The sequence below is a fragment of the Mirounga leonina genome, unplaced genomic scaffold (genome assembly GCF_011800145.1).
Source record: "Mirounga leonina isolate KUSES-001 unplaced genomic scaffold, KU_Mleo_1.0 Mir_91, whole genome shotgun sequence".
NCBI classification, from domain to species: Eukaryota; Metazoa; Chordata; class Mammalia; order Carnivora; family Phocidae; genus Mirounga; species Mirounga leonina.
The window spans coordinates 39166674-39189156 of record NW_023270839.1 but is presented as its reverse complement, the minus strand read 5'-3'; the positions used below and the strand labels follow the sequence as shown (position 1 = coordinate 39189156).

At 42.4% G+C, this 22483-nt stretch overlaps 1 protein-coding gene across 4 annotated transcripts in view; it reads right to left on the bottom strand.

Moving 5' to 3' along the window:
- Window positions 1-22483, bottom strand: part of ZNF609 (zinc finger protein 609) — a 215308-nt gene that overhangs the window by 5258 nt on the left and 187567 nt on the right. For 3 of the 4 annotated variants that reach the window (XM_034994658.1, XM_034994660.1, XM_034994661.1), the window contains 6 exons: window positions 7748-7835; window positions 4116-6453; window positions 2743-3109; window positions 1138-1313; window positions 677-893; window positions 113-191 (listed from right to left, as the gene is read on the bottom strand). In XM_034994658.1, coding sequence (XP_034850549.1) covers window positions 118-191; window positions 677-893; window positions 1138-1313; window positions 2743-3109; window positions 4116-6453; window positions 7748-7835 — 3260 coding nt within the window. In that variant the 3' untranslated portion in view covers window positions 113-117. The remainder of the gene's footprint in view (window positions 1-112; window positions 192-676; window positions 894-1137; window positions 1314-2742; window positions 3110-4115; window positions 6454-7747; window positions 7836-22483) is intronic. The other variant, XM_034994659.1, reaches the window with a different exon arrangement.

Below are 22483 nucleotides of genomic sequence, written 5' to 3'. Positions count from 1 at the left end.
CAGACCACTGACCCCACACAGCTTTCCCTCACCCAGTCTCCACAGGGGTTCTGGGATGCAGCTATCAACCATCCCTGCTCTATGTGTTGTCCCAAATTAAAAAGTGACTTACCATTCTCACCTCCGCGGGGGTGGGTAGAGTGAGGGAGTTGAGCCTTGCTGGCTGGCAACAATGGCTGTAGAAGAAAGCCCTGAGTGAGAAGGAGGACATGTTTAGTGTAACACTCTCAGAACCCTCCGATCAAACACTTTCTCTTTATCAGCTTGGTGGGTAATGGGAGGAGTGTCTCCTTAAATTCCTGGCTCCACTGAGTTTTGGGGTGCTGATAGAAAAAAAAAAAATCTGATACTTGGCCAGATATAGTGGCTATGGATAGTATATACAGCAAGGCTCTATTTTTCAGCTGCTTGTTTTTCTTTGGCTATGGGAACACCTGGTCCTTATTCTTCTGAATATCAAAGCCAATTCTCCAGAGGACTTTGAGAGCCCCTAAGCTCCAGGGGAGGAAATAAATGTCATATGCTTTAATGACTGTCTGCAGGGGATTAAGATCCTGGACAGATTAGAAGCTCAACAAGAAAAAATAAAGGATTCTTGCTGGGGGTCCCTTGCTGTGGGCAATGCTACTATGCTACAGGGATGAAGTCAAAAAGAGAGATGGGGAAGGAGGCTTACCTGCTGCGTAGGGTAAGTTGTACTGTGCCGGGAGCAATGAGTACCCCAGATGGTGGTGGTGGTGGTGTGTGGACATCAGGCGCTGAGAAGGGGAGGTGCGGGGCCGGTCTACGCTCCTCTCACCCCCGCCTGCTCCCCCGACGCTGCCACAGCTGCCACCGCCCCCAACCACCCCACAACCTCCCCGATCTCTCTCCTGAGACGTTTTATCGCTTATCTGGAAAAAAGTAGACACAAAAGCACTATTGTGAGACACACACACACACGCGCGCGACAACAAAATCCTCCAGGTCCACATTATGACTCCTTACAGACACGGGGCACCTAAGAATTGTGGAGATGCCTGGTGAAGCCAAGGCCGACTCAGTCAGGCCTCACTGTAGTTAAGCCCTGAACTTGCCTGCCCGCCTTCTGGTTCCAGACGCTGGATCTGGGTTTCCGGAGCAGCCGGTGCCACTTACCGTGGGAGACTTGCTCTTGTAGTGACTGGCATGCTGCTGCAGGATGTCCAGAGCTTTGGACTCTGAGCTGGATTTACAACTGACGCTGGGGCTGGCTCGCGCCTTGTCGGCATCTTCACCCCCTGAGACCTTGCTGCCATATGGGGAGAAAGAGTAGCTGGAAGGTAGGTAGGAACCTGGGGAAGGAGAAATAAAGCAGTCAAAGAGACGAGAGAAGTGGAAGAAACTCTGTTTTAGTGAGCTTGGTCAGGCAGGCATCAGCCTTCCTAGGCACAGACGGAGACCGTCCCCACCATGGTGTCTTCAGGCCGGAACTATTAGCCTGTCCTTTCTTTAACTGAGCGCTAGAGGCGCAACTAGCTAAGGGATATTAGGAACATGGCCCTCAACTTCTGGGGAATCAGCTTCTCTAGAGCCACAGCCTCAGAGATTCACCTTGGAGAGGTGAGAGGACTTGGAGTCAGATGACCTTGGGTTCAAATCTACCTCTCAAGACTTACCAGCGGGGTAACCTTGAGCAAATTAACAACCCACGCGAGCTTCAGTTTCTTTCCCATCAAAAGGAAGAGATTAGTACTATTCCACAGGGAAGATTAATTGAGATAATGTACATAAATCACCGAGTATGGTGCAGTGTCTGGCCCACAGCAGGCGCTCATCAAGGGAAGTGTTATTTTTATATGGATGGACGAGGTAAAGGGGAGAAAGGAACACCACAGGGTGAGACAATTTCCTATCTCTCTTTGAAAAGCGTACTTTCTGAAAAGCAAACTTTAGCATTTGCCTTACAATGTTCGACCAGGATATCAAGACTAGACTGCTCTCCGATAGGGAGGTGGGAGCTCTGAGGAGTGAAAGGAGTGCTCGTCTGCCCCAGAAGCATCCCATGTGGCTCTCTGGACAACAGAAACCAGTGAGTGCAGTTGAACAGGAGCACTGTCTTGTAACAAGTTAAAAAACACTTATGTCCCTACTTTGTACCCCTCCCCAAGAATTCACGGATGCCAGTGTCGAGAGCTTATCTTTCCCAAGCTGAACGAATTTTCTACCGGACTTTCCTCCACTCTGATTTTAAATAGCTCTTCCCTGTCCCACTGTCTTCCAACCTTCCAGCTGAACATGATCTTGTAAATGAATACATGCATTGTCCTGGTTTGAACTGTATTTGTTCCATGTGTCTCTCCTGCTACAACTAAGCTGTAAGCTCCTTAAGAGGGAACTAGTCTCCCCTATTTCTTTTGTATTCCCCAAAGTGCCTAACCCATTGCAAAATGTCGAGTATGTGTTTAAAAAAAAAAATCCCAGCTGAGGGAAGATGGCAGTGGTAGATAGGGAGTTTTGCCTTCAGTCACCCAGGAAGACTGACTACAGAAAGACTAGCTGGAGCAAGCGAGGGAGGGGGGGTCCCACACACTGTAGTCAGGGGTCCTTCAAGGAGCTTGGGGCTACACTGACTGCTCACAGAATGTCACATTCAAAACAGGGCAGTCATCTGTCCGAGCCTCATTAAGCCTGAGGGCTGCACAAGAAAACTCTGGCTCTGAAATCTGTGCTTCATTTCCCTTCCCAGTTAATGGAGCCCAAGTGGGAAGGTGAGGGCCGTACCTGGGTAGTTCTGCATCATCACAGCAGGCATGCCCCGGTAGCTGGGGTGGTTGGGGTCATAGGACTGGCTGTAGGAGTAGCCATGCATGTAAGGGATGTAGGACTGGTGCTGGGTGAGGGGGGAGGACACAGGCACATGGACACTTGGTCGGGGCTCCTTGCTCCCGAGGCGGGATTCCTCAGATGTGGACAGCTTGCAGTCACTACTTGTGCTTTCCTTCCCATCCTCCTTGGAGACAGAGTCCTTACTCCGACTCCTTTCTTCCTTCAATTTGCGGTCCCGCTCCTCTTTCCACCGCTCATCCTCTGACTTAATGTCCGAGTACTTGGCAGGATAGACATACGTCCACATCCGGGGTTCTGCTTCCTAAAAATCACAGAACGAGCACTGAGTGTTGTACAGATAAGAGAGAGATGTCAAGCCCAAGGTCACAGTAGAAACACCAGAGCAGGTAATACTAGACACTCGGGCAGGGTATAATCTTGGCCTCTGTTGATCCTCATTTAGAATGAACTCTGGGCCCTCCTGTTTAAAAAGCCTGCTCCCTCCCTGCCCAAGAGGAAACAAGATGTGGAGAAGGAAAAGGAAAATCCACCAGTGGGTCTTCTCTAGGAGAATATGCATTCTGGGGAAAGGAGTCTTTGAATAAAAGAAGCTGCTCCCTTTCCAAGGAATTTTAGGTTGTTTCACCTCTTAAGAGTAAGCTCAGGGCAGAGTCATGAGTGCTGCCCAGCTCAGAGAAGGGAGGTCTAACGGTGATACCAAGAAGTAAGGGAAGACTTAAGTCTCATGAGCAGAGCACGATGTGAGACCAAGTTCTTAGTTCTAACTCTACCTATAAAAAAAATAAAATTTAAGATTTTATTTTTAAGTAATCTCTACACCCAATGTGGGGTTCGAACTTACAACCCTGAGATCAAGAGTTGCATGCTTCACTGACCGAGCCAGCCAGGGTCCCCACTATAAAATCTTTTAGAAAGTAACTCAGTCTGAGTAGTAACTCCCTCGAGGAAATAGAGAGATCACCATGAACTCACTCCATAGGAACCAAACAGCGGAGGAAACACTGGACTAGGAATTGAGATAACCTGGGTTCTAATCCTGGCTCTGCTAGTGAAGTTGCAAGTTACCCTAGACAAATCAAGCTAACTTACCTGGGCCTCTCCTGTCAAATGGAAAAAACAACTTTTACCGATGTAAATGTGCTTTTTAAAAACACGGACATGATTTACAAAGGTAAAGAATCCTTAAAATTATAGATTTCTCCTGCCAATCTGTATTCTGCTGACCCCCTACCTAAGGAGAGCCCTGATTTGTGAGGAAGAGAGAAAGGCTATCAAATAGTATTTCTATCTCCGCCCAGAACAGTTACCTGTCGGTACCAGAGTATTGGATCCACCTCTGCCTGGCGGCCACACTCAGCACCTGTCTTAGCCTCAGAGGATTCCTTGCCTAGATGGCTGGCCTCACTCAGTTTCACTTTAAGTCCTTCCGGGGCCTGGCTGGGGAGTTTGGAGGAGTCGTCTAACTTGGGAATAATGACTGACTTGGCAGGGTCAGCCCCCGCCTCCTTGGCCTTCCCGGGGCCCGACTTGACCAGGTCCGTCAGGCTGGGGGCCTTGGTGAGAGTTGGTGGAATCGACGGCTTTTGCTTCCATTCTTCCTTGAGCGTGGCCTCCCGCTCCTTCAGGCCCAGCTCCGCCTTCTTGTCCAGTCCCCGCTGCTGCTCCAGGCTCTGCCGTTTCTGCTGTTCCTCATATTGCTGCCGGTAGGCCGCGTTCGTGCTCAGGAGGTGGGTGTGGTAGCTCTGGTCGCTGTAGCCGTACGGGGGCACGTAGGCATACTGGTTGTAGTACAGCGACTGCATGTACATGTTGGGACGCTGCTGGATGACGGAAGGCTGCTGACTGGAACCGCTCAGCTCTGGTTTCTTTTCCTCACAGACATCCGTCTTCACTTTCCCCTCTATGCTCTCAGGCTCCTCGTCCTTTTTCGTCTTCAGAGCCTGGCTCTCCACTCCCGCCTGGCTGTTGGGGTTCAGAGCCCCTGGGCTGGACTGTGCATAACTTGGAGAGTAATAACTCTCAAAGCCTTGGTAATAGGGTGAATCTTTGCTCTGCGGCTGAGGGGGGAAAAGCGTTTTCTTAGCCCCTTCCTTAACCAACTGTTCAGGGTCCTTTGACTTGACACTGTCCACTTTGCCCTCCCCATCCTCCCCAGCATCCGATATGTCCGAGTATGCAGGGCTGTTGGTTTTGACTGAGCTGGCTTCAGCTCCATTCTGGGTCACTACATGTAAGGGAGTCAGGGGCTGGGTAGGGGTGCTGCTATCTATGCGGCTACTGCCTCCAATTGAAGGGCTGGGGGCATTGTCCGTGAAGCTGTAGATCTTGTCAGCTTCTGCCTTGATGCTAGCCAGTCGGCTTTGGTGGGGGTCTGATGAGCCATTCAGGAGCCCCTCCATCTTCATCCCATCTCCCGATGATTCCCTGAAGGGGCTTTTGCCTTCTTCTGCTCGACACACCTTCCCAGGGGTCAGAGGACTTTCAAGTTCCTTTGAAGACTCCTTCTTTTTTTTGTCTTTCTTTTTCTTGTCCTTGGCTGGAGTCAAGGCAGGGTTGACTGTGAAAGGTTCTCCCATCACAGTGGGCTTGGGCTGAATAGGCTTGAGTTGGGGGCTGTTGGGCATGGCTTGGACCACTGTGGTGGTCAAGCCTGAGGAGGAGCCTGGGCTTGCTGCTGTGAAGGTGGCGGTCTGGAAGGTGTAGATTTGCTGCGGGGGGATGGCAGGGGCAATAGGCCGTGCTGACTTTAAGCTTTTGGAAGGAATCTTTTCAGGCTTCAAGCTAGAGGGTTTTTTACATTTTTCTTTTTCCATACACTTCCTTTCCAAAGAATCAAAGGCATCGCTGCTTGTTTCATCCATTACTGAGGGTCCATCATCAGAGCCATCATTTGATAAGGCCCCGAGGTCTGTGTCCCCTTCCCCACTCAGCTTTTTCTTACAGAGGCCTTTTGTGCTGAATTTGCTTGAAGGAGAAGGGCTATGGGGCTCTACGAGCCGAACTTTGGGGGTAGCTGAGCGGGCAGGGGACAAGGAACCTTTTTGTGAGACGGATGCACCATTGCAGCTTCCGAGGTCTGCATGGAGGGTGGGCTCTTCCCCGTACTCACTGTCTCCATCTGCTTCCGGCTTGCTATCATCATCTGTGTGGGCATGGGCTTGGTGGTACTTAAGTCCATTGATGTGCTTATACTTTTTGTTGCAGTTCGGGTGGGGGCAGTCAATCAGGACTGGGGAGGGACAATTTCTGTCTAGAACAGTGGGTTCCACCTTGGTCCCAGGGAGGGGACCGGTGGCTGACCCCATGGAATTGGTACGGACACGCTTGCTCCCTTTGGAGTCCTCTGAGCTAGAATTCAACTCCATGTCTGAAAGCGGTTTGTTTTTCCGCTTATTAGCTGAGGAAGGGCTGGCCTTGACATCCTCAGAGGTGCTACTGGCAGGTGGGCGATGCTCTGAAGAATTTTGGCTGCCCCGACGGCCTTTGCTATTGGCTCCTGCTCGGGTTTTGCTGCTGCTGCTGGTCCCTTTGCTGTCAGAGGCCGTGGCTGTCTCATTGACAGGTGTGTTACTGTTAGGACGCATGCGTTTGCCTCTACCCCGGCCATTGCGCATTTCCAAGTCACTGGTGGGGGAGTCGCAGAACCTTGGCAAAAGGCAAACACAACAGGATATTATTAAGAAGAGAAAACAACTTTAAACCAGTGTGGCTGCTTCCAGAAGAACTGTCTAGATGGTAACTATCATTTTCAATGAATATGATTTGTTAAAGGAACTTCTGAAAGCGTGGGAACTGCATTAAGTTGTGAGCTCCTAGGATGCTATCTGCATGCTAACTGTACATCATTCCCCAACATCTGGGTTCCCAAAACCTGGCAAACTGGGTACAAACAGGCTGTAAAGTGCCATTCGCTGAAATGTCAACCGGAAAAGGTCTTTGTGAAACCCACATTGTCTAGCGTTCATAAAACTGAAGATGTTCTTGAGTTTAAACTCCTCAGAGATAGCTACCATCAAAAAGCATCATCAATGATTATTTGTTTACCCATAGAGAGACTCCATGGACTTGGTCTCAAGGTGACTACTGGTAGAAGCCAGAATTTGGTAATTCCAGACAAAGGCTTAAATAGGATCTCCTCCCTATCCCTATCCAACCCATCAACTCGTAATTCATTTATTCTTCTTGAATGCCTGACCAGTAGAGTGCCTTCCCTCATCCTAACACCATCATATTCTTTAAAAGCTGGGTGTCTCAGATGTAGTGAAAAGAAGGGCCATATGTACCCCAATGTTCATAGCAGCAATGTCCACAATAGCCAAACTGTGGAAAGAGCCGAGATGCCCTTCAACAGATGAATGGATAAAGAAGATGTGGTCCATATATACAATGGAATATTACTCAGCCATCAGAAAGGATGAATACCCAACTTTTACATCAACATGGATGGGACTGGAGGAGATTATGCTAAGTGAAATAAGTCAAGCAGAGAAAGTCAATTATCATATGGTTTCACTTATTTGTGGAACATAAGGAATAGCATGGAGGACACTAGGAGAAGGAAGGGAAAAATGAAGGGGGGGAATTGGAGGGAGAGATGAACCATGAGAGACTATGGACCTAAGAAACAAACAGGGTTTTAGAGGGGAGGGGGGAGGGGGGATTGGTTAGCCCGGTGATGGGTATTAAGGAGGGCACATACTGCATGGAGCACTGGGTGTTATACGAAAACAATGGATCGTGGATCACCACATCAAAAACTAATGATGTATTGTATGGTGACTAACATAACATAATAAAATTTTAAAAAATTAAATTAAAAATAAATAAATAAAAGCTGGGTGTCTCAAAAGCTATCCAACTCTAACAGGATGAAGGCACAAGGGATCACTGATTAGGGTGGTTCAGACTAATATACACCAAAAAGCTGTAAAATGCTTACCTGGGGGGTGCCCAATCATGCCGTGTGCAGTCAAGAAGTGTACCTACGTATGTCTTGTTCCTCCATGTTACGTTCACCACCAACATCCCTGCAAGACAAGAAGATTCAAATACAGACAAGAGAAACCCTGCTGGCCACTGAGAAAAGTATTTTTCATTTGAGGAGGATTCTGTCCTGTAGGAGGGTTTAGGTGGTGCTCTGGGTCCCCATGAGACTCACAGGATTGGGCCGAAATATCATTATGGGAACTGCCTACTCAGCTCAATAGATTTATAAGATTTAGTGCCATACTGACATCAGATTTCTCTTTTAAAGAATAAAACATCACAGTTAAAAAACACTATTTACTATATTTTCAAACTTTCCATTGATGGGATCATGCTGGGGTGTAACTTACCTTTCTCATTAACATTACAAATTTGAGATGTATCTATGTTGACATGAAAAGTTTAATCAACTTATTTCAACTGTGCTCATGTATGACTGTGAGCGCATATGTGCTCACCTATGTATGATTTGACCACAATTTTCAAATTCTATTGATGGATGTTTAGGATATTTTGAGCATTTCACTCATAAAGGATTATCACAGTGAACACTCCTGTCTTGTTCATATTACTTAAAAATGCTTTCGGATGGATAATAGAGTCATATTCCAAAATTCAAAAGCCAGCAAACAAATCCCAAAATAAATGAAGTGTTCCCTCCTGTCACTGTCCTTCAGCCTTCCAGTTCCTCTACTCAGAAACATCCATGGATCCACATATTCCTCCAGAGAGATTTTATACATTTATAAACAAATATACATTCTTCCTCAAATGGTAGCAATATACAATGATCTGTACTTTTTTCATCTAAGCATATATTCTGGATCATTCTGTATCAGTACACATAGAACTACTTCATTTCAAAGGCTGCATTTGAATGATTTCAAATTATACCATAATTTATTTAATCAGTCCCCTGGTGATGGACATTTAGGTTGCTTTACTATTCTGCTATTACAAATAATGCTAATGAATAACCTTGTGCAAATGTTTTATATCTTACTTATATGAGTATGTCTGTAAGATAAATTCCTGTAAGTAAAATTGTAAATCACAGAGCACTTGTATTTGGATTTTTGATAAATACTGCCAAAATGCCATCAAAGAAGATATACTAATTTATACACCCATCAGTAGTGCATGAGAACACCAGCTGTCCTTTTCCTTTGGCAATACAGTGTTCTCAGACTTGATCTTTGCCAACCTGATAGAAGAAAAAGAGTGTTTTATGTAGTTTTAATGTTTCTTATCATGAGTTTGTACATCATATCATTTTAAGACATCATTATGAGATGTATTTCCTTCCTAAGTGAACTGTCCAAATCCTTTGCTCATTTTTCTACTGAATTTTGTAGTCTTTTTCTTATTTGTAACTCTTAATATACTAGCCTTTTGTCTGTTGTACAAATCAGGTATTTCCCCCTGGTCTGTCATTTGCTAATGGTGGTTAATGCTCTGTAGACATTATTTACCTTTTTTTTTTTTTTTTAAGATTTTATTTATTTATTTGAGACAGAGAGAATGAGAGACAGAGAGCATGAGAGGGAGGAGGGTCAGAGGGAGAAGCAGACTTCCCACCGAGCAGGGAGCCTGATGAGGGACTTGATCCAGGGACTCCAGGATCATGACCTGAGCCGAAGGCAGTCGCCCAACCAACTGAGCCACCCAGGCGCCTTTTTTTTTTTTTTTAAGATTTATTTATTTGAGAGAGACAGATATAGTGACAGAGAGCATGAGCAGGGAGAAGGGAGAAGCAGGCTCCCCGCTGAGCACAGAGCCCAAGGCAGGGATTGATCCCAGGACCCCGGGATCATGACCTTGGAGCTGAAGGCAGATGCTTAACCGACTGAGCCACCCAAGCGCCCCTATTTACCTTCTTTTTAAAGGTTTATTTATTTAAGTAATCTCTACACCCAATGTGGGGCTCGAACTCATGACCCTGAGATCAAGAGTTGCATGCTGTACTGAGCCAGCCATGTGTCCCGAAATTATTGACTTTTATGCAGTTACATTTATCAATCTTTTATGGCTTCAGAGTTTTCTGTCCTATTTCAAAAGGCTTTCCTTATTCCATCACTTCATTAATAGTTTTTTCTTATGTTTTCTTTTAGTACTTTTATAGTTTGATTTTTTATCTTTAAATCTTTGATCCATCTGGAATTCAATCTGGTATAAAACTTTTTTTTTTAAAGTAATCTCCATGTCCAACACGGGGCTCGAACTCATGACCCAGAGATCAAGAGTCAGATGCTCTACCGACTGAGTCAGCCAGGCACGCCTAAAACAACTTTTTAATTTTGTTTTTGTGGCTTATTTATCCTCTAAAGTATTTTTGGTTAGTTCCACATTTTAGTGAAGTCAAATATATTGAGCTTTTCCTTTATGGCTTATGCTTTTTATGTCTTATCACAAAGTCATAAACATTATAACCATGAGATACTTTAAAGCTATTAACAAGCTATAAATCATTTTTACATGTTTAATGGTAGAAAAAATGAAAAGGAGAATATGATTTTATGTGAAATTATATGTTATGAATAAAGTTTTATTGGAATCATAGCCACACTTACTCATTTATGCATCGTCTACGCCTGATTTCATGCCACAAGTTGAGCTGCAATAGAGAGGCTGTATGACCTGCAAAGCTTAAAATATTTACTACCTGGCCCTTTATGAACAAGTTTGCTAGCCCATTTTAGATCTTTTTTCCTTTAAAATATAAGCATTTAAAGGTATGAATTTCCCTCACAGCCTACATTAGCTGCATTTCACAAGCTTTGATATGTTTTCATGATCATTCAGGTCAAAACATTTTCTTTTTTTTTTTTTTAAGATTTTATTTATTTAATTGACAGAGAGAGACACAGCAAGAGGAACACAAGCAGGGGGATGGTCAGAGGGAGAAGCAAGCCTCCTGCCGAGCAGGGAGCCCGATGCGGGGCTCGATCCCAGGACCCTGAGATCATGACCTGAGCTGAAGGCAGTCACCCAACCAACTGAGCCACTGAGGCGCCCCAGGTCAAAACATTTTCTAATTTCCCTGGTAATTTCCTTTTTGATCCTGGGTTATTTAGAAGTGTTGTCAAGTTTTCAACTATCTGGGGATTTTCCCAATATCTTTTTGTTACTCATTTCTAATAGAATTTGACTATGGCAGAGAACATACTTTATATGATTTCAAACCTTCCAAATTTGGAGAACTTACAGTCTGAAATACGATCTATCTTGAAGAACATTCCATGTGCACCTGAAAAGAATATTTTAAAATGTGTACTCTGAAGTTTTACGGTGTTTTATAAATGACTGATATTATTCAAATATACTATACGGTCACTAATTTTCTGCCACATTATCAATTACTTGCCTCCTGTTTTGCTTATTGGAATTTCTATTTCTCTAGAAGTGGATGTTCTAGATTAATCCTCTTTTTTTCATCTCTTACTCCTGTTTTCTATTCTGTTCCTTTGTCTATATATTCTAAGGGATTTCCTTCATCAGAATTCTAAGTTATATTCTGAAATTTCCATTTTTACTATTGTATTTTTAATTAAAAAAGGCATCATGTTCTTGTGTCATAGATACAATATCTTCTCTCTCTAAAGATACTTAATTATAGTTGACCCTTGAACAACACAGGTTTAAAGTGCGTGGGTCCCCTTATACATGGATTTATTTTATTTTAAGACTTACTCATTTATTTGAGAGAGAAAGAGAGAGCAAGAGACAGTGTGTGCATGTGCATGCACCCACTAGTGTGGGAAGGAGCAGAGAGAATTTCAAGCAGACTCCCTGCTGAGTGAGGCCAATGCAGGACTTGATCTCACAACCCTGAGATCATGACCTGAATGGAAACCAAGGGTTGGACAAAACCAAGACTCTGGGAGCACCTGGGTGGCTCAGCCATTAAGCATCTGCCTTCGGCTCGGGTCATGATCCCAGGGTCCTGGGATCAAGCCCCGCATCGGGCTCCCTGCTCCGGGGGAAGCCTGCTTCTCCCTCTCCCACTGCCTCTGTTTGTGTTCCCTCTCTTGCTGTGTCTCTTTCTCTTTCTGTCGAATAAATAAATAAAATCTTGAAAAAAACCAAAAAACCCCCAATTCTATCCATTACTCAGTGCTCACCATGATAAGTGTACTCCTTATTCCTTGGCTCTCCTTCCTCCCAACCTCAGATAAAAAACAAAGAAACTACTAAAAAACCAAGCTTTCATTTTTTCAGGTCTCTTAAATCAGTACTTGTACATCTGCTTTCTAGTTTCCAAAATTCTATTGATTATACTTGTTTGCAGTAGTCTTGTCTGTTTAAATTTTTTTTTAATTTTTATTTTTTTAAAAAGATTTTATTTATTTATTTGCCAGAGAGAGAGAGCACAAGCAGGGGGAGCAGCAGGCAGAGGGAGAAGCAGGCTCCCCGCTGAGCAAGGAGCCCAATGTGGGACTCGATCCCAGGACCCTGAGATCATGACCCTAGCCGAAGGCAGACACTTAACCGACTGAGCCACCCAGGCGTCCCTTGTCTGTTTTTTTGTTTTTTTTTTTTAAGCTTTATTTATTTATTTGAGAGAGACAGAGACGGAGCGCACATGAGTGAGTGCACACCAGTGAGGGTAGGGGCAGAAGGAGAGGGAGAATCTCCAGCAGGCTCCCCCTGGGGGCTTGATCCCAAGACCCTGAGATCATGACCAGAGCCAAAGTTGGACACTTAACTGACTGAGCCACCCAGGAGCCCCAGTCTTATCTGTTTTTAAAAAACCTGTGAGTTTATACCTTAAAAACAAAATCCCTTTACTGACATTTGAATGAATTATAAAGGGAGAAACTGGGAGGTAAATATGTACTTTCAGTCTACCATGTTTAACTAAAATAATGCATTTACTTTTATTTATCTGCTATGTTACAAATGTACAAACTACCTAGACAGGTTTCTAATCAGAATCTAATTCAGAAAAATTACCACCTATTATATATTCATTTACTGTCCCTCTGCCATTCTTTCAATCTCTTTTATCCCCTAGGACTCATACCTGATATGTGTTAGAGGCTCTCAAGCCATTCTCTCTCTATTTAAGTTGATCTCTCGTGTATTTTTTCTCTTTGTGTTTGATTCTCCCAATTTATAATTTGTTCCTAGAATTTATCTAAGGTATTGAGTTAAAAAAAATTTCAGTGACTATAATATGTATTTCAAAGATTGTCATTTTCAAAATTTTAAACTGGTTAATTTTTCATATCTACATAACATTAATTTCTGGCTCTTTGGTTCACAGCTTTATTTTTATTTTTTTAAAGCTTTTATTTATTTATTTGACAGAGAGAGAGCACAAGCAGGGGGAGCGGCAGGCAGAGGGAGAGGGAGAGCAGGCTTCCCGTGGAGCAGGGAGCCCCATGTGGGGCTCAGTCCCAGGGCCCCTGAGATCATGACTTGAGCCAAAGGCAGATGCTTAACCGACTGAGACACCCAGGTGCCCCAGACTTATTACAGTCTTTATTTGACTGTACCATACAATAATTTCATTAGGTGTTCTTTCAATTCCTGGTGGTTAACTTTTTAAAATTACTTTTTACATTTTGAGATAATTATAGATTCACATGCAGTTGTAAGAAATAATAGAGGCCCCACTGTGTACCCTTACTCAGTTTCCCCTAATGGCAACATCTTGCAAAACTATAGTATTATATCCCAACCAGGAGTCTAACATTGACACGTGAAGATACAAAATACGTTCATCAACACAAGGATACCTCCTGTTGCCCTTTTACAGCTTCACTCACTTCCCTCTCACACTCATCCCCCCTTAATTCCTGACAACTACTAATCTGTTACCCATTTCTATAATTTTGTCATTTTAATAATGTTATATAAATGGAATCACACAGCATATAACCTTTTGGGACTGTCGTCCCCCCCTCCCCCACGAGCATATAATTATCCGGAGATTCATCCAAGTTGTTGCATGTATCAACAGTTCAGTCTTTTTTATTGGCGAGTGGTATTCCCTAATATGGATGTACCAGTTTGTTTTACCATTTACCTGGTGAATGTGAAGGACATCTGGGTTGTTTCCAGTTTTTGGCTATTATGAATAAAGCTGCTATAAACATTCGTGTACAGGTTTTTAGTGAACTTGAGTTTTCATCTCTCTGAGATAAATACCCAGGAGTGTAATTAATGGATCATATTATAGTTGCATATTTAGTTTTTTAAGCAACTGCCAAACTGGGGTGCCTGGGTGGCTCAGTCGGTTAAGCGACTGCCTTCAGTTTGGGTCATGATCCCAGGGTTCTGGGATCGAGCCCCGCATTGGGCTCCCTGCTCAGTGAGAAAGAAGCCTGTTTCTCTCTCTGCCTGCCACTCCCCCAGCTTGTATTCTTTCTCTCGGACAAATAAATAAATAAATAAAATATTTAAAAAAAAAAAGAAACTGCCAAACTGTTTTCCAGAGTAGCTGTACTCTCTTGCATTCCCACCAGCAATGCATGAGAGATCCAGTTTCATTGCATCTTTGCCAGTATTTGGCATTAACTTTTAATCTTAGCCATTCTAACAGTATGTAGTAATGTCTCATATTGTAGTTTTAATTTACATTTCTGTAATGGCTAATGATGTTGAACATCTTTTTATGTGCTTATTTGTCATCTGCATATCCTCTGGTGAAATATCTGTTCAGGTCTTAAGCCCATTTTCTGATTGGATTGTCTTCTACTGTGGAGTTTCAAGAGTTCTTTATATATTCTGGATACTAGTCCTTTGTTGGGCATTTTCTTCTATTCTCTAGCTTGGCTTTTCACATCTTAACAAGGTCTTACACAGACCAAACATTTTTAATTTTGATGAAATACAATTTATCCATTTCCTCTTTTATGACTGTGCTCTTGGTGTCAAGTCTAACAACTCTTTCCCTAACCCTACTCTTTGCCTGCTGAAGATCTTCTTTTAGGTTTATGTTTTTTGTTTAAGTCCTTGATCCATTCAGAGTTAGTTTTTTATATGAGATTCTTTTTCCTTTGTTTTGGCCCAGGATGTCCACTTTTTCCAACACCAGTTGTTGAAAGGCTATCTTTCATCCCAAGAACTGCTTTTGCACCTTTGCCAAAATCAGCTGGGTATATTTGTGTGTCTATTCTGGGTTCTCTGTTTTGTTCCACTGGTCTGTGTCTGTCTGTCTGTCAAAGCACAGACTTGATTACTGTGGCTATAAAATAAGTCTTGAAATCAGGTTGTCTGATTCCTCCCACTTTATTCTTTTTTTTCAAAACTGTTTTAGCTATTTGCATTCCTTTGGCCTTCCCATATAAATTTTATATGTTGAATTTTGGTAATGTTATATCTACATTTTTAAATTTTTTGTCTACATTTTATGTCTACATCTACAAAATATCTTGCTAGAATTTTGACAGGAATTAACATTAAACTTGAGTATCAATTTGAGAAAATTTGACATCTTTACTATCTACTCCTCATTCATTTAGATCTTCTTTGATTTCTTTTATCAGCTTTGTATACTTTTAGCACATAAATCTTGTAGGTATTTTGTTAGATTTACATCTAAGGATTTCACTTAAAAAAAAAAAGATTTTATTTATTTTAGAGCTGGGGAGTGCATAAACAGGGGAAAGAGCAGAGGGAGAGGGATAAGCATACTCCACACTGAGTGCAGAGCCTGACGTGGGGCTTGATCCCATGATCCGGAGATCATGACCTGAGCCAAAATCAAGAGTTGGACACTTAACCAACTGAGCCACCCATGTGCCCCAAGGATTTCACTTTTTTGAGCTATTGTGAATGGTATTGTATTTTTACAGTGTCCATATGTTCGTAGCTAGCATATAGTAGATCTAGAATTGATTTTTATATGTTCATCCTATATTCTACAACCTAGTTAAACTCACACATTAGTTCTAAGAGTTTTTTATATACTGAGATTTTTCTATTTAGACAATCATGGAACGTGCAAATAAGTATACTTGTATTTCTTCCTTTCTGATCTGCATGTCTTTTATTTCCTTTTCTTTCCTTGTTGCACTAGGTAGAACTTCCAGCACCATGTTGAACAAGGGTAGTGAGAACAGACATCTTTGCCTTGTTCCTGTTCTTACTGGTGAAAGTAAACATTCAGTCTTTCATTATGAAGTATAATGTTTGGCTCCATGTTGGGGATACGAGGCAAAAAGAAAACCCAGAGAATTTTCCATCATGTTGTTCCACAGGATTTGAGATCCCTAGATGGTCTGCCTTCTTTCCCCCACCTTCACATTCTTTTTTTTTTTTTTTTAAGATTTTATTTATTTGTCAGAGAGAGAGAGAGCGCATGAGTAAGGGGAGGGGCAAAGGGAGAGGGAGAAGCAGGCTCCCCACTGAGCAAGGAGCCTGATATGGGGAACCTGGGATCATGACCTGAGCCAAAGTCAGATGCTTAACTGACAGCCACCCAGGCACTCCCTGAACAGGTATTTTAATGGCCTGTTCCATTAGAAGAAATTTAGGATATCATAGTTCTAATCATTGTACCAGAACAGAAGGCAGCTTGATAACTTCTTCACAGCTCCTTAGGCTTCCCTCCTCCCCCATTCAATTAACTTTTGGAAGTCTCCTTTCATGAGGCTGGCTGGGGGATGGCATCTCCCCTGGCTTCAAGTTCTCTTTAAGGGGCATTTTAGTATCTAGTTACTGCTCAAAAACTTGTCTCTCAGGCACCATTCTCTATTCACTGGAGGCCAGGAGGCCCACAGTTTCAGCTTCACCCAGTGACTTGTATCTCTCCTATTTTTGGTCCATGAAGGTGGTTATTTTGTTCTTGGGCCCAAATGTATTGATTTCCACTTTATATATTTTATTTCTTGCTATGTGTCTGGAACACAGGAGATGTGTCAAAAGTTAGAACACAGTAAATAATTTTTTTTAAAGATTTAATTATTTATTTGACAGAGAGAGACACAGAGAGAGGGAACACAAGCAGGGAGGAGTGGGAGAGGGAGAAGCAGACTTCCCGCTGAGCAGGGAGCCCGATGCAGGGCTCAATCCCAGGACCCTGGGATCATGACCTGAGCCAAAGGCAGACGCCTAACGACTGAGCCACCCAGGCGCCGCTGAACACAGTAAATCATCTTGATTGGAAGTCCCAAAGCACATTTTCTATGTAATTTATCTATAGAGTAAGTCTGGGGACTCTAGAATTAGCCTTTCCTTTGTCTTTGGTCATACACTAATAAAATACTATTTCACCCAGCACTCCCAGGGCGTATCTGTAGTAATTCACCTATATTCATTTTTTTCTTTGATGGGGAATGCTGTCTAAAGATCAATGGTCTTGGAATTAGAAAACCTTAGTCCAAATCCTCACTGTTACAGTGTAACCTTGGTCAAGTCACTTAACCTCTATGACTCTCAGATTTTTAATCAATACTCCCGGATTAAAATGGAAATACATAAGATTGTTAAATTAGATAACTAGCCCAAAGTAGGCTTTCAATAAGTCAAAGAGAATGCTTTAGACAAAACCATAGGATATCAGTACTTGAACCCTGAACTCTTGAGCAAGGCTTTAAATAAGATCTTATTTAGTCCCTGTTTTCTTTCAAATCCAATTTTAGGATGCTTGATCATAAAACCACATCAGACAAGGGAGTTGGAAAAAGAAAAAGAAAAAGAAAAAGGAAAAAAAAAAAAGGATTACCCTACCAGCAAATCTCACTAATGAAATCAGGGCAGAAAAGAACTTTGGTTTAGCCAAATGGATTCTAATTCAAACATTTATTGCACATCTATTATGTGCTAGGTGTTTTCATACTCATCAAATATTCACTTTTTTTAACAAGGCAGGCCATATAGAGAAAGCACAATCCTTCCAACAATCCTGGTCATACAGTGTTATAGCGACTTTGCAAACAAGGAAATGAGAGCCAAGAAAAGGTTAAGTAATTTATCAAAGATCTCATTATTTATTAGTGGTCAAAGTATCTGTATCTGTACAATTATCTGTAATAGATTCTGAGTCTTTACATAATTTCCTTAAAATGTCCCTTTATTTTCATCTTAGATAAAAGCCACATACAGGATTGCAGGGGGCCATCCAGAGAGGAAAGGGACAGAAATCCAACCCCTTTCCTGGGCCCTGACATCTTAACGGAAATGGCAAACCTCTTAAGAAAGCAATTAGGCTAAATTCTCTATGGCCATTAGCAAAGTGAATTCAAATGGATGTCTCCTCCCAGTGATGGGCTCCTCTGATTACTGCATTACCAATCTGAATAGGAAAAGAGTCCATTTATTTCTAGACAATGTAAGACTTAGAGATAGGCACCTCATTAATAAGGGCAGATGAGCACAGCTGTATATAGAAAGCAGCCATACAATTTGAAGATAAATGTTACTCCTACTCTTGAAACAGCTGGGCAGGAACACATGTTTATAAATCTGTCTTCTTCCTCTGGTATAATCTGCAAACCTTAGCAATAATGAATGAGCTGAAAAGAAGACAGGTCAGACAGAATGCTGGAAATGGGACAGGGGAAGCGGAAAAATTTTAATATGGAAAAACAAAATGGAGGCTTGTTTAAATGTCAAAGCAAACACATTTTTCTGAAGTGTAACTCTCTTCCTACAAGGTTCCGAGTTGAGACAGCTGGAAGAATAAGAGGACAGGAAGGAAAAAGCAGAAAATAACACTTAACAGACTTAGTTTCTCTATTAGGGCAGCATGTAGGCTGAAGAGAAAGAGAAAAATTGGTTTCCATTTTAGAAAGTGTTTTTTTTTTTTTTAAACCAGATCTGCATTTTATTGAGGTTTTTGGTTGTTTTTTTGTTTGTTTGTTTGTTTAAGTAATCTCTACACCCAACATGTGGCTTGAACTCACGACTCCAAGATCAAGAGTCCCATGCTCTACCGATTGAGCCAGCCAGGCACCCCTGAAAGCTTCCTATATAAATCAGTGTTCACAAAATTAGGAAAGGCTTAGCATATTTAAAGATAATAATGCTAAAAATAGTAGTAATAAATAGTGCTTTGTTTGTTTCTCTAGGTGGTTATTTTCCAAGGGTCTTACAGACATAATCTCATTAAACATTATTGAATTTTAAAGTGCTGGGTATTCTCTCTTCTTACAGGTGATGGATACTGGAGAGCAAAGTAAAGGGGAAATGACTTAGTATGAGGCAGCAGTCAGGTTCTGCCAGGTTGCAGGAAGAGTGGTGTTGAGAAAATACTCAATCCCAAAGTGGCACTGCTTTGTTTCAGAGGATAATTCAAAGCCTCACAACAGTTGCATGGCCAAGACTGATCCAAGCACAATAGTGGAAAGAGTAAATTTTACCTCTGGGGCCTTCATTTTTATCACTTCTGTTAGGACCTTGTTTCTCTCAGGGATCTTGTACCTTCATGCTCAGGTGACTCTTTGTTTTTTGGGTTTGGGGGTTTTTATTTATTTAATTAATTAATTTATTTATTTTACACATTTTTAAAAAGATTTTATTTATTTGAGAGAGAGTACTCAGGGGCAGGAGCAGAGGGGAAAGTCAGAGGGAGAGAATCTCGGGCAGACTCCCTGCTGAGCTCAGAGCCCAAAGCAGCTGGTCTCAGGACACCAAGATCATGTCCTGAGCCAAAGTCAGATGCTCAACCGACCGCCACCCAGGTGCCCCCTGACATTACCTTTCAAAAGCACATGCTATTTGACCCAACAAATCCTCTTGTGGTATTTACCCATAAATATTCTCAGTGTAAAATATGAATGAGGTATTTGCTGCAGCCGTGTTTAACAGCAAAAAATGGGAACCAAACTAAATGTCCTTCAATGAGGGACCAATTAAAGCCATTTTTGTACATCCACACAATGGGATACTATGCAGCTGTTAAAAAAACCAAGCAACTATAAATAAACTGCTATGGAACAAATGCTAAGATACACAGGTGAGTGAAAAAGAAGATATAGAACAGTAACCATATGTTACCATCTGTGTAAGAAAAAGTATATAAATAGATATTTATGAGTGCATAGAAGGTCTCTGGAAGGATAAATAAACTAGCAATAGCAGTCTTGTCCAGGGAGGGAAACTGGGTGGCTGGGACTCAGGCAAGGGAAATTTGTTTTTCACTGTATACTCATTTTACCTTTGAATTTTGCACCATATGCATGTCTTATGTATTAAAAAAAAATAAAGATAAAAAGGTATTAATTTTGGTAGGAGAATTTCAAAGATGTTCTAAAAATTCTTTTAGGGGCACGTGGGTGGCTCAGTTGTTTAAGTGTTCAACTCTTGATTTTGGCTCAGGTCATGATCTCAGGGTTATGAGATCCAGCCCCGCTTGATTTTCTCTCTCCCTCTCCCTCTGCCCCTCCACACCAACCCATTCTCTAAAAAACAAAAAACAAACAAAAAAACAACAAAAAACTCCTTGTAGGCAAAAGTACAGGCAATACTGGACTTGAAAAGGGCATATAAGTGGCAGGGTAGACACTATCTCTGGGAAAAAAACCTGTTTCATTTCCTCTGTATGGGCAACTTCTCTTTACTCAAATATCAGAGTGACTGCGGCAGTTTTAAAATATGTCTACAGGGCGCCAGGGTGGCTCAGTCAGTTAAGCGTCTGCCTTCAGCTCAGGTCGTGATCCCAGAGTCCGGGGATCGAGTCCCACCCTGGGCTCTCTGCTCAACAAGGAGTCTGCTTCTCCATCTCACTCTCTCTCAAATAAATAAAATCTTAAAAAAAAAAATGTCTACAAATTCTTTGATATTTCTCCCTTCAAAAAGGTGAGGCCTAATTCTCCTCACCTTGAGTGTGGGTTACCTAGCAACTTGCTTCTAATAAACAGAATGCGGTGGAAGCAATGTGCATGACTCAGAGTAGGTATAAAAGGGATTGTGGTCTCCTCCTTGCTTTTTCTCTTGGATTACTTCTCTTAGGGAAGCCAGCTGCTTGATCTGAGGACACTCCAGCAGGCCACCCTATGGAGAGGTCCATGAGACTAGAAACTGAGGCCTCCTGCTAACAGCCATGTGAGTGAGCCAACCTCGAAGAGGATCCTCCAGGGTTAGGCTTTCAGATGATGGCAGCCCCAGGTAGCATCTCGACTGCAACCTCACGAGAGACCCTGAGACAGGACCAGCCACCTAAGCCACTCTTGAATTCTTGACCCATAGAAAGTATAGGAGATAATATTTATTTATGCTTTGGGGGTAATTTGTTACTTTATAATAAATAACCTAGAGCAGTGTCTTACCCTGAGTAGACAAAGAATTCATTTAACTTATTACTTCCTGGAACAAATATTTACTGAGCGTCTATTATTTGCCAGGCATTATGCTAAGTATTGAAGTTATAAAAAAAAACAGCTACAAAGATACTGAAGTCCATTCCTTGGCTGGGAGCAAATATTTATTAAAAGGCTACTTTGTGGAATTCACTGGATGAGGTACTGAAGAACAAAGGTTAATAAGGCCAGCTGCCTGTCCTCAACATTAGGGACTGATAAAGGGAAAGGGCAGGGGAAGAGCTCACAAGTTACTCCAATAGGCTTGAGTTTTCAAATGGAAATATAAGCATTTGCCTATGTGCTATGTTTTTCAATTTTAATTTAATTTATTTATTTGAGAGAGAGAGCATGAGCAGGGGAGAGAGGAAGAAGCAGGCTCCCCACTGAGCAGGGAGCCCGACATGGGGCTTGATTTCAGGACCCCAGGATCATAACCTGAGCCAAAGTCAGATGCTTAACCAACTGAGCCACCCAGGTGCCCCACCTATATGCTACTTTTTCTTATTTCAATCCCAATTTTCAATCCTGGTTAATGCTGACAACTACTCCCTGGATAAAAGGCAGGTTAGCATGCATGTATCTCTCTCTTTCTCATTCGTTCATTCAACATATGAACACCTACCTACTCTGGGCCAGTCACCGTTCTGAAGTGATGGGATATAGCAATGCACAAAACTGACAGTCCTTGCTCTTACATGAAACTTACATTCAAACGATGGGAGACAATGAACAAGTAAATACATGTTAGGCGGTGGTAAGCCCTATGGAGAAAAATCAAACAGAAGTAGACGAAAAGAGAATGTGAGGGGTGGGGATGTTGCTATTTTATAAAGGAAGTCAAGAAAAGCCTTACTGAGAAGGGGACATTCAAGCTGAGATATTTGACAGAGGGGAGAGAGTGAGCTGTGTGGAGATTAAAATGAAGAACGTTTTAGGCATAGGAAAACGCAGGCCCTGTAATGGGAATGTGTCTGGCATGTTTTGAGGAAGAGCAAAGTAGATATGAGGCTATAGGGGAGTTAGAGAAAGAGATGAAGTCAGGGACATGAAGGCAGGCCAGATCATGTAGATCAGGGGTTGAGGGACACAAATAGGCAGGAGACTGGATTTGGCACTGGGGCATAGCTTCCTGACCCCTAACTCCGTGCAGGGCAAATGGTGGAAGCCGGAGGGAGACAGTACATACGCCCAGACTTCGGCCTCAGCATGCATTCTCCCACTGAAAGAAAGCTGTACGTGAGACCTGAGATATTTTATTGCTATTAGGCAGGCACTCAGAACTTATTTGTGAAATAGATAAAATGAAAAGCAGTTTGGGACCCAAAATAACAATTATTTAACTGTTTCTATAGAAAAATGGTTTGAGTCCTCAAAAAATGCTTTTTAGATTAACTTTGGAATACAAGCCATTTATAAGCTGAGGACTCTCCATATACAGA